This window comes from Staurois parvus, unplaced genomic scaffold (assembly GCF_062004578.1).
Source record: "Staurois parvus isolate SC_StPar_1 unplaced genomic scaffold, SC_StPar_1.0 ptg000249l, whole genome shotgun sequence".
Lineage (NCBI taxonomy): Eukaryota > Metazoa > Chordata > Amphibia > Anura > Ranidae > Staurois > Staurois parvus.
Window position 1 is genome coordinate 13,290,809 of NW_028318045.1, and position 17,621 is coordinate 13,308,429.

The following is a 17,621-nucleotide window of genomic DNA, read 5'->3' on the forward strand; positions in this document are numbered from 1 at the left end:
GAAGACGGCCAAGGCTGGCCAATCTGCCATTCAATAAAGTGAAACACTTGAAAACATATTACATTGTTACATTCTACTAATTCTGTGCTAATAAAACAGAAAATCTGTGTCACCTTTTTATTGCCTGGTATCATGGGAACATCTTAATTTTTAAACTTGTTATTAATATTATTAATATTAACCAGACACTCATTTGCTTTACCAGTGCTGCCATGTAACTTTATTGATACATGCTCTCTGTGATGCTTGGCTTCCTCCCATGACCTTTAGAAGTTCATTGCCTTTCAAAGACTATCAGGGTCGGAATGTAACTGGCTAAACCAGAGGTGGGCAGTGACACCCTCATGTTAACATGAGTTACCTTGCTTTGCAATATACTTTGCACTGCATGTCAATGCGCATCAACAGTTACTGACGTACATTACGTGCGTCAACATGTATTATTACATGTGTTGAGTCTCATTGACATTTGTTTTGGTTGTTTCCATTGATTTTAATTGTAAATGCATCTAGCAGAAAAAGAAAAATGTCAATAAGCCCTCAATGTGAAACTCCAGACAAAACTTTTTTTAATTACCAGAGAAGGGGCCTATCCAGGGGCGGACTGACCATTTGGAAACTCAGGTCAGTAGGGGGCCCCATGAGATGCCCCTGGTACCTTTTTCATAGGCTTTTTTGAGTTTGGGCAAGGACACAGGGGCCCCATGATCCCCTATTGCCCGGGTGCCCCATGAGTTGTCAGTCCACCCCTGGGCCTATCAGGTAGATTTTGCCTTACTTCCTGTCCTAGAAATATAGCAGGAAACAAGTGGAGTTTGAGGAAATCCCAGCTTTGAGAGTTGTTACTTGAAAAGAAAAATCCTTATCCATTTCTCTGTCTGACAACCATAAACTTTAGCATTTTCCCTAACTTTTTGCCATGAAGACAATGGTGACCAACACAAAATGATTGTAGAAAACTGGGACTCAGACATCAATAAAAAAACAGAGGTTCTAGTCCTTCCCCACTCTGTCCAAAAATAGGTAAGAAAATGCTGTGGCTTGAGTTCTTCTTTAATAGCCATAATTCAATTCAATGTTTTCTAGACCTCATTTCGCTGATAAACTTTGTTTCTTTTTTTCTTTCTTCGTAGAAAATTTAATCCACTAGACCCGATAAGGAATTCCTGCTGCTTTCCGAAGCCTTGCCGCTCAGGTATCTGATACAAACCATGGCAATGAAAACAGAAATAGGTGAAAACAGTCTTAGCAGGAAATAAATGATTTATAAAACATTTCACAGCTCTATATTCAAATGCGGCAGGACTCGCTTATCAAAAACTTAAAAAGCAAAATAGTCTGCTGCAGAAAAATGTGACAGCCGAAATTGTTATCGTTTGCCAACTTATTCTGTCACCTTGAGAAAGGGGTCCTTTATGCCCCCGGAATCAATGGAACTCTGCTTTTTTGCACTTGAACTTTTTTTATTTTTAATTCTTTGCATCTTTGACCTCAGTAAAAGATTCAGGTTTTATCCTTGTGTGCTGGCTATTTGTCCATGTGTATTTCACAGTATCACCATATGCAAGGCAAGAAGGGTGTGATGGCAGATTGATTGTTTATTGGTCAGCTTTTTATTTCTGTTTTGGTCCCCGTTGGAGATGTTCTATTAGTTCCTTTCTGATAAAATTGTCGTTACCGGGACAGCTAAGCTGGCCATAGATGATTTGTTCTTGGTTATCCAGTAGTCTGAACAGAAAAAAAAACTACCTTATTCTTCCATCCACACAAGCGATCTAACGATCATCTTCTGTTGAACAGGCATGGCCTCACATGGACTGAAATTCGGCTAGTCCCAGCTGAACTGGCCGAATTTCCATCCTTCTATGGACAGCTTAGGTGAGAGGAGGTCTCTTCAGTAGAGCCTGGGATAGAAATAAATGTAACAGAGGTTCTCACCCTTCCCAACACAATCCAAAACTGACAAAAAAATGTTTGGATGGAACACACTCTAATGTTACCCTCCACATATATAAAAACAGCCTTGTAAGAGGGAAGCACCATCCGTACTATTAGTATGTGTTTCTCTGAAATTTTTGTCTTTCGTTCACAATATTTCCAAGCTGAAATTTGCTCTAGGCTGACGTAAAGGCAGCACGGTTGTCAGGGAAACTATAATTATCTGGAGTTCTATTGTACGATATCCCATGCTCTTTTCTTCTGTTGCGTGATGCGTCTGAGCTCCGATCCCATTACTGGGAGGACTGAGCCATCTGTTGATTGTAAACTTGTTCGTCTTTCCAGCGGAGCTCGTTTATTTACATTTGCATCGGTTTTATGAGGGGCTTTCCCCAAACTGCATTCATCGCACTATGCCATAATTTTATGGCGTTTTTTAGAGCCCATTCACACTACTGGATTGCTGTCCTGTGCACATTACCACAAGGCATGTTAGGTATGTCATTTACTCTGAAGGGTACCCCAGCACATGTTGATGGCAGACGTGCAGTGCAGTGCAGCACAATACTCTTCAACACACTGATATGTGTTGTGGTGCACAGCCAGAAATGTTACATTCACCCAGTTTTGGTACAGTTTGGTTCAAATGCACTAACACCACTATGGTGTGAATGGGCCCTTACAGGGAAAGTCTACCTAAATCTGAAATGAAACTGTATATGCAGTAAGGAATGAATTAAAGTGAGAGTTTTCTTTACCCTGAAATGTATGTGAAACTGATCTTCCTACACAACCAGTAGCTACTGGAGAAGGAGTGAAGGGCACAAGTGGCTCTTTAATTAGGCAGATTAGGCAGTCGTCTAAAGCCTCGCACTCACAGAGGCCTCGCGATCGCATAATTTGCCTAACGGAGGGAGGGGAGAGCCCAGCATCGGGAAGAAGATAAAGGCAAGACCTAGACGTGAGGCCCCACTCACGCTCAAAATGGGGATAATATTTCAAGCGATAAAAATGCATAATACATTGCACTGTACAGTGTACAATGAACTGATGGCAATTCACCCATGGCCAGTCCTCAAGGATTCCAGCATGTCATATCAAAGTATATGGAAAGGAAAGTGAGCGCCTGGAGCGAGTATGAATGAGCGACTATGCACATAAATGCAAGTGTATGATCCAAACGCACACGTTCCTGTGTTAAAAATGGCTGTGTGTATAAGTGGGTGCTGCAGTGACCGTCGGCTGGAACCGAACAAAATCAGCAAGAAAAAAATGTCACCAGCACACCGAGGATCACCAATATGGGTCCAAAGGTTTTAATAAACCATCACATAGTTACAGCAAGGCAATGTTTCAGAGTCTCGCAGGACCCCTTCATCAGGCATGTGACATGTCCTGCGAGACTCCGAAACGTTGCCTTGCTGTAACTATGTGATGGTTTATTAAAACCTTTGGACCCATATTGGTGATCCTCGGTGTGCTGGTGACATTTTTTTGTATGCACATAAATGGGTTAGCAATAACACCATAAATGAGAACATATAAAATACAATTGTGCAGCACTAAGAAAAAGTTATCAAGTATAATGTCCGAGATGGCAATATATCAGCTCACATATATCCCAATGAAAGGGAGTGCAATGAATAAATATATTGATAAATAAATAAACATATATAGAGATCAATAATCATATAAAAATATAGAAAGTTCCAATCGGGTGACTGTAGTGAATCCTGATCCGGCAAGAAGTGCTAAAGTGGTGTAAGTAATACGCACTCACCAGACGCGCATATTAATTGCGACTTATATAAGTAAATTCAGGTGTCATCTGATGGGGCCTGAAGCAGAAAAGGTCTTCCATCCGGGGGATGGGTCATCAAATGTGAAAGCAGTATGCCAAGTATTGGGGTATCCTTATTCCTTCTTAGGAGTGGTCATATATCACCAGGTATCCATAAAGAGTGGTAGCCCGTCCTGGGATAGTAGGTCTGCAGGTTTAAAGCACTCACCCAAGAGGTGGGAACAGGAATACTCCCATAGTGTAGTAGGTAATAACAACTTTATTTTAGATGCATCAAACTGGTAAGATCAAGTAGATAAAAAATAGACAGCAGTGTGACTGACCATCTAGTGTTAAAGATGGCCGCCAGAGCTCTACGTTGCTCCGGCGGCGTGACGTCACAGCGTAGTGTGGCTCCTCCTATAACACCAGGATATGCACTGCAACACAAGCTCCCTCTGTATAGTGATCGTCTCTCCGTTATGCCTACATTTCACATTACCTAACAAAGGTCATAGATCCATCATCTATTTTCCTAAACCTATGCCCCATACTTGCTTCGGACACAACCAACGCATTGACTATGGTCAGTGAACCTGAATACAGAACAGCATGTTAAAATGAATGGTCTGGTGACAGGGTCTTTTTAAGGATATGTTTGGTGGTTTTTCAGGGTGCAGTGAGAATACAAGACAAATCAACAAGACACTGTTTTGGGACCCCCATTTCAGTTCTGTTCAACTGTGTATAATACTGTAGATAATGCAAGGCAGTGAAACCCTCTGTTTTGCAAATATTATTTATTACAAATGTCGTTCATTTCAAATTTTAAGACATTAAATATTTTATCCATTTCTCATAATTCTTTGAAAAATAAAATACAATTTCACCTTCTGTTCCCTGTTTACTTCTGATACGGTTTAATGTGCCATATTTCTGGCGCGGATATGGCTGCGGTAAATGAGCCAGTAATTAACGTGAGTTTATGTGGACATCTGCTGAATAACAATATAGTGTGCGAGTTTCTTTAAAGTACCAGCCTGGCATCATGTCTGCTCCGAGCTGTTATCAGAAAAAATGTGAAGCCTTTAAGCACAATGAGGACGGTAAATCTCAAGTGAACACATTAACCCCTTGGCACCGGCGCCTCCCAGCCCTTTAAGAGGTTTGTGATGCTATGGAGTTTAGGGTCATGTGACCGCCATTATTGGCTGTCACAGCGGTCACATGATCGGAAAGGTCCAGATTGCAAATAGTGATCGGGACCTTCCCGTGAGGCTCCGGTAAATGTGCCGGAAGCGCAGGGTGCGCACTCTCGGCACATGTTTGTTTACTTATTGTACGCAAACATTCGGCTGCTTGGCGACAGGCCTAGCCATCCAGAGGCCGCATATTTGCGTACTGTCAGCGTGAACAGGTGAAGGGCCAGTTCACACCACAAAGACACACTCTGGATGTGTTCCGGATGCATTTTTGCTTATGTTTCACACCACACTCCATTCCAGTGTGTTTTTGATACGTTTTGCTGTGTTTCAGTACATTTTTGTGCAGAAAAAATGCAGAATGTTCTATTTTTTTTCTGCACTGGAACTGACTGTACTGGTGTAAACTAGGGCCTTTGGAATACACTGTCCATGCAGAAAAAAATGCCCTGGATTGCATCTGGTGTGAATAAGCCCTAAACATGTTTTAAAGTGCCCAAAACAAGTTGTCTTATAGTGAAATTAAATTCCTTTGGAATAAATAATGCATTCTAAGTCGGGCATACACTACACAATCTGAATGTACAATCAACTATCTAGTGAATTGCCTTGACTGATTGGATACAAATTAAACATATTGATCAGGTTTGATCTCATATTACAGTTTTGGTAAATCAAAAGACGATTGCCACCCGAAAACCAGAAAGCTCAGGCAGCATGGGTTGCACTGGGAAGAAAGACAACCTTTCAAGAAAGAAGGACCAGCAGACAAGGGAAGTGTTGAGATCAGTGGCTGTATTGTGTTTTATTATTTTAGATTTTAATCACACCTTAAAGTTGGGCATATGACTTCTGACACTTCCAGGTGTCAATTTGCTAAATCTATATAATAAAAATATGCAGCGCTCATATGTTAGAAATGAACCTGATCGCATAAATTAAACATAAATTAAGCAAGATTCATGATTAAAATAAAGCATTAGAATATTAAAATATTAAACTTGTGACTTCTGTGGTGCATCCGAGGTTGAGAAACCAGAGGGAAGTTTCTGACTCTTGTGGTGAAAAAACTGAGAATAGCTTGCACTAACCAGATGTCTCAGCACATGGAGCATGGAGTAATTAAGACCTACTCCTGGTACTCTGAAAGGAAGCCACTGAAGAGGATGATGTCATCTTATCTCTCACCACTAGATGTCATGTTCCCAGGACAGCAGGACGGGGATCCCAGAGATGTACATCAGCCAATGGAGGGATTAATCCAGCAAATCAGTCACCCACAGAAAGCCAAGAAGAATCGAGCACCTTCAAAAAGCCCAGGCTCCCTCCATAATAAGAGAGCCACAGGCCAGAAGCTTTGATAGGGAGGTGCCCCCCAACTGTCTGGACTTACTACTTAGCTGCCCTATGGTTCCTGCATTTTGAATTTTGTAAGTGTGTTTTACCATTTGAAATTACTGCACAAATAAATACCTACTACACTATCAAAGCTTCTGGCCTGTGGCTCTCTTATTATGGAGGGAGCCCGGGCTTTTTGAAGGTGCTTGATTCTTCTTGGCTTTTTTCACCACAAGAGTCACGAACTTCCCTCTGGTTTCTCAACCTCGGATGCACCACAGAAGTCACAAGTTTAATATTTTAATATTCTAATGCTTTATTTTAATCATGAATCTTGCTTAATTTATGTTTAATTTATGCGATCAGGTTAATTTCTAACATATGAGCGCTGCATATTTTTATTATATACTATCCAAAGTTTTTTGAGGTTTACTTTCTATGCTAGCAGCTTATTTAATGAATTTATTCATCTATTTATATATTCATTTATTTATCCGATTAATCATCAGACACCTAGCGCTGTTGCACTTTACTCTAATTTGCTATATCTCCCACAGCGCTCAGTGGTTCCTCCCACCAACCTCAACATTACTACAGGACACAGGAGGTCAGCAGCAGAAACCATTGAGTGCAGATGGGGGACAAAGCAAATTGACACTCCCATATATGTTGGTTTAGGAAGACATCAATAGAGGTAAGTATTTATTTTATTCTATTGCAGGGTGAGATTTTTTTCAGGATCTTTATGTCACTGTAAAGTTATGTAACTTATGTAAGTACTTATGTAAGACAGAGCGGGGACTCTGGGGACCCTGATGTAAGAGGGGACCCTGATGTATGGGGGGAACTCGGGACCCTGACATAATGGGGGACTCTGGGGACCCTAATTTCAGTATATGAACTCTGAGGGGGGTTCTGATGTAAGGGGGGACTCTGGGGACCCTGAGAGACCCTAATGTAAGGGGGGACCCTGAAGTAAGGTGGAAGGGCTCTAAGGACCCTAATTTTAGGAGGGGGGACTCTGGGGACCTTAATGAAAGGGGGGATTCTAATGTAAGGGGGGAACTCTTGGGTCTATGATGTAAAGGGGGGACTCTGGGGACCATGATGTAAGGGAGAGGACTCTGGGGCTCCTTATTTAAGGAGGGTGGCCTGGGGACCCTGATTTAAGGAGGGGGGACACTTGGGATGCTTATGTAAGACAGAGGGGGACTTTGGGGACCCTGATGTAAGGTAGGAGGGCTCTGAAGACCCTAATTTATGGAGGGGTGCTCTGGGGACCATAATGAAAGAGAGGTATTCTGATGTAAGGAGGGGGGGGACTTTATGGATCCTGATGTAAGGGGAAAGGGAAACTCTGGGGACCTTGATTTAAGGGGATGATTCTGGGGACCCTGGTGTAAGGGGATGACTCTGGAGACCCTAATGTAAAGAGGTGTCTCTGGGGATTCTGATGTAAGAGAGGATGACTCTGGGGACCCCAATTGCAGGAGGGGGGACTCTGGGGATCCTGATGTAAAAGGGAATTCTGGGGACCCTGATGTAAGGGGATAAGGAAACTCTGGGGACCTTGATTTAATGGGGTGACTATGGGGACCGTGATTTAAGAGGGGGAACTTATATAAGGCAGAGGTTTCTGTGTGTCTGTAAAACTGTCAAATAAGTAAATACATTTTATTATACACTATGACTACTGATTAATACAGCTGAGATTTATAGCTGTGTGTGGATAACTGTGGCCACCGAGCCTGTATAATGCGATGACAGGTTGTCGGCAGTGCTGCTATTCCTGGCTGTTTGCACAGCCAGTAAATACCTGCGCTTTGCATGCGTCGAGCTATGGAAATCAAAGGAATTCACTAGCTGTGCGAACAATCACATCTATTCGCACACAGGTGGCAATCCCAGCTGCAGGAATCAATAGATTCTTGCCACTGGGATTCGCAGGATGGTTAAACACCTGTGCAAATGCAGCCATAGGCCCCTTTCACATTGGCTCTTTGATGAGTTCTGCCTGTCAGTTTTTCAGGAGGAACTGATCAGAAGCTCCATGAAGGTCTATGGCCATGAAAATGTAAATGGACTTTTGTCCATTTACATTCGCCTACCTCTAAATCTGTCCTGGTCCAAAAATGGAAAAGCACTGCAAACGTTTCCTTTTTCCTGGACCTAAATGTGACAGATCACAGGAAACCTGATGCAAACGGACACACGTCTGTTTACATCCTGCAGCCCAAGATCCAACATGGTTCAGCAAATCTTTGCTGACAAAACACTACATGGGCATGGATGCCACAACAGTGATCTTTCCCATTCTGCTCTGATTTAGCAGGGGATCAGTTTACAGATGCCCTGCTCAACAGAGCTAAGCATGCCATGTGAAAGAACCTTTAGGGGCAGATTTACTAAAAAAAAGTTTAATGTACACCCTCTTCCCAATCTTTAATATTTTAAAAATCATCTACTTTTAGCTTCTTATGTATGTACATAGAAGAAGCCATATCTGTTCATTATGTATGCAGGCTTCGCTTCCTGTTTAGTAGTGATGCATGGTGACCGTGTTCCACAACTCCTCTCTCCCAAGTCTATTGGGGAGACATACTAAAACTGGTACACTCAGAAACTGGTACAGCTGTGCATGTGAACCAATCAGCTTATAACTTCAGCTTGTTCAATTAAGCTTTGAAACCTAAACCTAGAAGGTGATTGGTTTCTATGCAGAACTGCACCAGATCTTGCACTATGCAGTTTTAGCAAATAATCCCCTTAGGCTGGCCATACGCTATACAATTTTCTGTCCAATTTCTGCCCAATTAACTTTAGATTTACCTTCAATTGTGTAGTGCAAGGGCCTGCCTGATTGGATACAACTGAAAGAGTTGTTTGGGTTTGACCTCCTATTATATGGTTTTTTGGTAAATCTAAAGCAAAAATCTGAAGAAAAGTCTTAGTATGGCCAGTCTTAGTGTACAACTTGGGCAGGTGCAAAGGGCACCATCTTGTGGTGGGCAGTGCACTCAGTTTTTTTTAACCTTTCAAAAATTGTGCCAAAAGGAATTTGATTTCTTTTAGGAGATAAAGCTGTGTGCACTTCCTGCCAAAGCTCAGTTTGCATAGTAAGGGCTTGTTTATGCTTGGGATACCTTCTAACGAGTAATCTGTGGTGGATAGCTCTTCAGAGAGCCTCCTCACCACCTGTTTTAACACCTAACAATCTGCAATGCAAACATATGGTGAATGGGTCACACTTGCTGGGCACTACTGCCCACCAAGTACGACAGCCAGGTGGTTTTGTCTGCTGCCTTGGCAACTTGAGGTTGAGAGGTTGGGGGACACTAAAAACATGACTTAGCCATGAGCTGAACCCCCCAGAAATAAAAAGAGGGACAACAGTGTTACTGCTATTGTGTACATGGAGGTGTCCTGCTGCTCAACAAGAGAACTTCTTCCATTACACAATAATGGGCTAAAATCTTGCAGAATGGATATGTGGTACTTACAAGCCACGTTCCACTTCAGGTAACTGTCTTCCAGCTGTAGACATCGGGAGACCTCCTCCAGAATGACACCGAGCTTCTTCTTCTGGTTGGTTACAGTCAATGTTATTTCTTCCACTTCCAGTTTGAGGCATCCAATTTTTTCTGCACACAAAAATCAATTGTTCGTTAAAGCACTATGAATTCAAATACAGAATCTGGAGACTGACTCCCTACGCTTGGATTCACTATGGATGGAAAAAAACATACAGTTTCTAGAAGAAATAAAACATCAGTGAGTGCATTTTTATTATCGCTAAAATGTTCTGCATCAGAAGCATAACTAGAAATTATGGGCTTTAGTGGGAAAATGGAATGAGGGTTCCTTTATATTTAGAACTCACTGATGATGTTTTATGCACAGACAGGGAGAAACGTACATGGTATGTGCCCTGGGGTTTACAATGCACAAAATTGCATGATGTACTGTATTTGTTTTCATGCATTTTGTACTCATTTCAAGGGGCCTGCATAATGCAAGTTCTAATTTTAAAAATGTGCTGAACTGTAGTGAATGATTAATTCCATAAAAATTGCGATTCCTGAAACTTGCCACCTCAGACTTAGTTTGGCCATAAACATTGGCCATCTAATGGATTCCTCCATTTACACTACACAGCATGGATGTACAAATCTGCTGCCATGACTACTGTATTTTGACAGCCAGCTTCACCAGCCATCAAAATACCTGAACAGCAGCTGCATCTGATTGGTTCAGCCCACGATTTTCCACCCAGCGCTTTTGATTTTTCAATCCAGGGATATCAGGTAACAGATGCCAGACAGGACTGCCTATTGAGTGAATTTCAGCTGGTTCATCAGGATTCAGATGAAATTTACTCCATGTGTGGCCAACTTTAGGACCATGTGGTGCTATCTATACTCCTCTGGTGTCTCTTGACCACTGGTTGAACCATAAGGATGTTGTTCCCTTGCTGCTCCTTGCTAACATGGATCTATAGCGAGAAAGGAACCCCTTAAGAGACTGTGTTAGTCGCACCCAGGGCCGTTGCTTCCACTTGGCAAACTAGGCAGCCACCTAGGGTGCACTGCCACTTAGGGGCATCTGGGCACTCTCTCAGTGATGCCATCACATCATGAATGATCCTCCAGCTCAGAGGAGGGGCAGCAGAGGGGAGGAAGAAAGCACAGAAGAAGATGCAGGGTTTCTGGGGCCAGTGTAGCAGCTGAACTGCCGATCCTTCCAGTGTTCCTCTCAGACTCAGTCCCTTACTGCAAGCCGGCTGGAGGCTGCTTAACACTGTGGCATTCCAGCCCTTCTATTCCTGCTCAACAGTGGAGATGCACCTGTGGAGGAAGGTAATGATTGATGTCTCATGCCTGTGTGACCCGGCTGGCCATCCATCACATGTGCAATGTGTCAGTGAGTGATGATATCATCACGATTTCAAAGCCTGTTCTTCTAGTGCCTGCTGATCTATGTCATTGTTGGTGGTGGCGTGTTGTGTTGGATCTGTCAGTTTAGGTGTGTGTGTGTGTGTGTGTGTGTGTGTGTGTGTGTGTGTGTGTGTGTGTGTGTCATCCTCCACTCACTGCAAAAGTCCCCCTGCCACTGCCAGTCACAGATATAATCTGGCCAGAATACTGATTTTGTCCTTAATATTGTTGATTTAATATTTTCTACCATTTTTTCTACCGGGTGCATGTAGCTGGTCTTGCCTAGGGCACAAAATAGTCTAGCTTCGGCCCTGGTCGCACCTCTGTGATTCTGCCATTGGCAAGGTGTCGCCAGCTTCAGATTCACCAGCAGGTACATGGACCTTTGACTTCCAAAATAGGATGAAGATTCTTTAATTGCTTGGGGATCAAAGAGAATGTGAGCAGACAGCCACTAAACAAGGGAATCAGCAACTTTGGTGAGGTCTTATGATTTCATTTGTTTATGTTAGTTCTGGGTCTTTAAGAAACAACAGTCCTATGCCTGGGCTGCAGATCAATCTGGTCAAAACTTATATGGGGACAAAGATCCTCCCAAATAGCATGATTTGTGCTTGGTTATTGGTCGCTCAGTCTGTACAGGGAGTCACATGTTCCCCTATGCCAAAAAAAATGGGGTTTTACTTTGTCTACAGTGCATGAATAAAGTGAAGGGAAGTTAAAGTAGAAGTAACCCCAATCACTTATATTTTTATACAAGCATACCATGTTATTGTAATTTTCAGTGTACTTTCTAATCTTTCTAAATCTGCAGCTTTCATTAACCTCCCTAGCGGTCTGATTATGTCCATATTTCTGTGCTCAAAGCGGTACATTTTGCATGGAAATATGTAGTTTTTTTTATTGTAGGCCTGTAATTCTTAGGAATAACTCACTGAAATCTGTCCGAACAAGAGTCAATTAAACATCCCGGGTATGTTAAAATTTGAAACACGAAATCATAAATTATAATTTAATAAATAATCAAAAAATAATAATATACTAATAATAAATTTAATTCAATAATATAATCTAACCAAAAACACTGAAATTTGAAATATAGCGCTAAGTTTGCACATCACTGAGCAAAGTCGCAAAATCGTTTTCAGTGTCTGATGACGAATTTTCCCACAAATCATTATCACTCAATTCTGCAAGTGGTTCTAATTTACTATCGCTGTTCTCTAGCTGATCTAAAACTGCTTTTGACCTAAAGGGACGCTTTTTGGACGCCATGGACTTTTCTCATTTTAAAGGCAGAAAGAACAGTAAAAATGCAGGCAGGGCACAGGACAAAGCACTCGGGACAAAATGTATGTGAAATGGTTTGATACAGCAATGTTTTACTATGTGATTTTAGTGTATTTAGTGAATGTCACTTTTAAAATGTTAAAATTTCCCGACGTTCCATCCCCCGTACGTCCTGATGTCGCAGGGAATGGAACCCAGAATGCGTCCCCCCTGCAGTGTCCCTGGCAATCGGCCGGAGGACATTGCCAGGGACACTGCAGGGGGGACATCGCGGGAGAGAAGGACAAGGTAAGTGACGAAAAGATCCCGGAGCAATGCTGCAAGGTATTCCCGTGTGTAGCTCAGGGTTACAGCTTGTGGTGCTGAAACTTTACCCCGATATACACTTGGGAATACCTCCAGGGAGGTTAAAGAATAACTCCAGGCAACAGCAATGGGGCTGTGTTCACACTGCATGATTTAATTGCTCATTTTTGTCTAGGGGATTGCAGAGCAGACATACAGTATACTTACCTAGTAAAAAAGAGCGAACAGGTGGTGCAAACACCTAGTGCATTATCCAAGGTTTATTAGAAAGTCAAAAAGATGAAAACATACTCACAGACATAGCATGTTTGTAAAGCTTAGTATGGAAATCAAGATGGCCACAACAGTGGGCAGGGTGGTCCGAGTGTCAGTTTGTTCCACTTGTTAGCAACACCCTGCCCACTGTTGTGGCCATCTCGATTTCCATACTAAGCTATGTCTGTAAATATGTTTTCGTCTTTTCTAATAAACCTTGCATAATGCACTAGGTGTTTGCACCACCTGTTTGCTCTTTTTCCAGTTGTTGATTTCCCTGTCTGAAGAGGGCTGCATCCCTGAAACGCTATCCATAGGCTACCTTTTTCCCTGGTACCCCTGGTTTCCCTTTGGCAGTTGATTCCTGGAGCGGTGGAGAGTACACACTGTCATACTTACCTAATACACTGATCCTCTGAGCGCAAGAACGGTCCCAGCTGTTTCTGCTCTCCCGCACACTAGCAGTCTTGTGAACGGACTGTTCTAGACATCACGCCCATAGCCCGTTTCTGGAAGTAAGTACAGCAGGAGCAGTCCACTGCTGGATCTGGGGGAGCACAGTTTTATGGAGGATTGAAGGATCGGGTAAGTATAGCCTTTCGGGTTGCCCCTAGCCAAAACGAGCAGTTAACTCATGCAGTGCGGGTACATCCCTACTGCATGGGAGAAAAAAGACATTTCATAGAGTTTTTCTTAAAAATAATACTTGGTGATCCAGCAATGAAGATCTTTGTTCTGGCAATTTTTGTTATATGGTGACAACGCTCTGTCCATGTCTCCCATTGTGCTGTCACCTTGTTTAATGGGATTCTGATGAAGACTACAGGCAACCATTTCAACACATATTATACAGGCATGGTCCCATGGTTCTTTGTTGTAACCATCAGGAAGTATGCTGTGAGAAATAGCATGCAGACATGCAGACATTATTGGAGTGCATTTAGACATGAAGTGGCTGAAAAGAGACTGTAGGAGATTAGCAGCATAGAGAAGGAAAAGAAGTAAAAAGAAGTACTGTATTTTATTTTAAAAAATGGCAATTGTTTTCACAGTGCTTTAGCAAGCTAAAGACTTACAACTACTTTAGGAGGTGGAGGGGAGGTAACCTATACTCAAAGACACATTGAGACATTTTCCAACCATCACAAAAAACAATCTCACTTTAAGGGCTCATTTACACATGCGGCTGCTCCTCTGAAAAGAGATCAATGGTAAGTACTATGTGGCTGCTCAAATCGCACCTTTAACCTGATTGTATGCAGCACAACAAGCCCCCATATGGGTAACTTTAGAAGCGCTCTCGTGCCACCTGACCTCCCTCTCCTCACTATTATGGCTCTCTCCGAAATCTAGACCCACCTCTGTCAGTCCTTTATGGTCCAGTCATTGTGTATATGGGACTCCACAAAATATACCAGTGGCCTTATCTCTCCTCACCTACCACTCCTCCTCCTCGTAGGCATCCCTTTCTTTCCACCTGGCCTCGAATTCCCAACCGCATTCTACTGGTGGATTTTGCACAATTTCCAATGTATCCATTCCTTTCTTACAGGTCGCTCGGTTTACACTTAAACAGAAATAAGCTATAAACATCAAGCCCCCTCTACTGAACTTTTCCGATATCTACAGATCAAACATTGGGTAAATTCAGTACTTGCTCATAAAGACCCAACCACACAACTATCTTTATTTGAACAAATATGCCACCAGACACCTCTCTCCCCTAAACTCATTTCTATCCTGTATTCACAATTATTTAACCTACAGAACCCCAACAATCACATGTATGTTTCCAGATGGGAAAGAGACCTTAAGGACACTAAAGACCATACATGCTGGTCACAGATATGGTCAACTCTGACCTCATGCTCCATCAATATCCTCATTATGAAAATGGCCTGCAAAACGGTGACAAGATGGTATGTTGTTCCATCCCGCTTAGCATCTCTTCACCCATCAGCCCCTAAAATCTGTTTCTGAGGCTGTAATGCACCGGGTGATGTTCTGCATAAATGGTGGACATTCCCTATGTTTTCCCGATTTTGGTCAACAGTTCTCAAACTATTCCAATCATTATTCATTAGCCCCTTTCCGAGAGACCCGTGGTACACTCTCTTACACTTAAAACCTCCGGGCATGTCTAAACATCAATTTAAATTAGCCACTCACATACTATTGATGGCCAAATAAACCATAGCGAAAGCCTGGAAACAGCAGTTCGTATCCTTTATAGAGGTTCACTGCCGCCTTGACTTTTTTCTAACAAATGAAAAACTATCCAGTATTTTTTCAGACACTCATGAAAGATTCCTTAAAATCTGGACCCCCATGGATCCAATATGCCCACCTGGAGATTTCATTGAACAGCCTCTCCTCATTATAACCTCACTCAACAACATAAACTGATCTCAAGCGTATTAGCTGACCTCCCCCCCATCCTGTTTCTACTTTCTCCTTCTCCTCTCCTATCTTGATTTTTGATCTGTGGCTCTTCCACGGGGATGCCCTATGTACCACAAGGTGCTTTATACACCTCCTGTTTTGTTAACATATCCATATATCTTAAATGATATACCATTTTACCGATGTCGGCTGTTGCAGTACAGATAGGTACCTTTCTGTGTACTATTTAGTCGACCGACACAAAATGTATGTATGTTTATTTCTACTCTTTTGACAAGTTATCCTGAAAGTTATTCATTTTATTTATACTCCATTTGTATAAGACCGCTGTTAACATCTGTTCAAAGTTATGATCCTGTTTTAGTGTTAGAACGAGGTTGAGTTTGTATCCTGTATGTAAAACTGTCAAAATCCAATAAAAACTACTGAAAGGAAAAGAGATCAATGTTCATCATTTTTCAGAGGTGTTTGGCAGACAGTAAGGAGGAGGCATCTTGCCTCTTTGATGCTTGCTTTATCCCCCATTGACCTAAAACATCATGACTGCATGCGTTGCATACAGTTGCAGGGCTGTTGTGGTGCGCCCCTATTCATTTGAATGGATCAAATTTGGCAACAGTGCCACTCTTCGAATGCAACATGCTTTTTAATCTTTGCTGGGGTTGCACAGCAAAATGTCACAGCCATGGCATGGGTACAGCCCTGAGCAGCTGCATTTCTGTGTTTAGGTGGACTGTCGTGGGGTGGTAAAACCACAGCTCAACCACCTGCTTGGATGCCCAAGTAAAGGCTCCCTAACACTCCAATGTCTACATTTTTCAAGAAGTTAAAAATAAAATGAAATGCCTCTTTTTTCTTTCAGATCTTGTCTCAGTCTGGGGAAGAAAATAGACATGCATTTCACACACAGCCGAGTTTAAACCTGAGATGGTAAACAAGTCGGAGATGTGAATCTCAGCCAAATCCATCAGCCAATCTATAGCAACAGCTTGAGCTCCTGATCTCCGGCAGATTATAAAACGGTGTAAAAATATCTTACGTAAAAGGTGATGAAGAATTAACCCATCGAAGAGATCTTCCTCTAAGCTCTTTACTACGATATGCTCCTGCTTTAATTCATCATTGATCCAGTCAATAAGGAACTGAAAGACAAAGAAGAAACAAAATCACCAGTTTGAAAATACTCTGCAAAATGGATTATCTATAGTTTATGGAAAGTTACTTATCTGAATCTGAGTCCTTTGCACATGTTTCAAGTCATTGTGACATTTACCTGGAAGTTATTTTTTGTCCTAACTTTCACATTTTACTTGTCTTTGTTATTGTATTTCAGGTGTACATTTGTCATTTCTCCTTCTACTGGTCATCTGAATATCCAGGGAGTGTGATTACCATCACTTTATATTAAAGAAGATCTGTCATTATACAATATATTGACAGTCCTGCTTCCTATGGAGCATGCAGTACTTTGTTCCATGTTTCTAAGTGCTTTCTAACCCAAGTTATGAGGTTTGACCTCCCCCCCATTTCCTACTGCTGCAGCTGATCCAACAACAGCTGTGAAGGAGATGGCCGATTCATAGCTGCAGCTTGTCTTGACTGTGAGCACTTTCCCGAGACACGCATCAGCAAGAGAAATGCAGAGACCCATACATCCCCCATTCCTCTTGCCCTTACTTGTCTGTGGACAGTGTTTACAGCCAACACAAGCTGCACTTATGAATCAGTTGTCTCCTTCATAGCTGTTAGATCAGCAGCCACGGGAGGGGATGGGAGGGAGGTCGAACCTCATAACTAGAGTTAGAAAGCACATAGAAATATGCAACAAAGTACAACATGTACATTTTCCAATAGGGGACAGAATTGTAAAATAAAAAATATTAATATATATTAAACACATGCATGCTAAGCAATGTGTCACCTTAACACTGCCAGGTATTTATTACCAATCACAAAGGTCACAGTACTCCCCATGACAATGGCATATCTGGTGCGACTCTGCAGAGAAACCAATCAGCTTCCAGGTTTTTTTTTTTGCCAAAGCTTAATTGAACAAGCTGAAATTCGAAGCTGATTGGCTACCATGCACAGCTGCACCAGATTTTGCGCTCTCTAGTTTCAGTAAATCAACCCCGATGTCTTCATCTGCTATTCTATACAGAAAATCAGGACCAT

At 42.1% G+C, this 17,621-nt stretch overlaps 1 protein-coding gene across 1 annotated transcript in view; it reads right to left on the reverse strand.

Annotated features, from left to right (window-relative positions):
• The window catches only part of PARVG (parvin gamma), a 65,077-nt gene that overhangs the window by 30,565 nt on the left and 16,891 nt on the right, over nt 1–17,621 (reverse strand). The window contains exons 4-5 of the mRNA XM_089680794.1: nt 16,486–16,588; nt 9,759–9,899 (exon numbers count right to left, since the gene is read on the reverse strand). Coding sequence (XP_089536920.1) covers nt 9,759–9,899; nt 16,486–16,588 — 244 coding nt within the window. The remainder of the gene's footprint in view (nt 1–9,758; nt 9,900–16,485; nt 16,589–17,621) is intronic.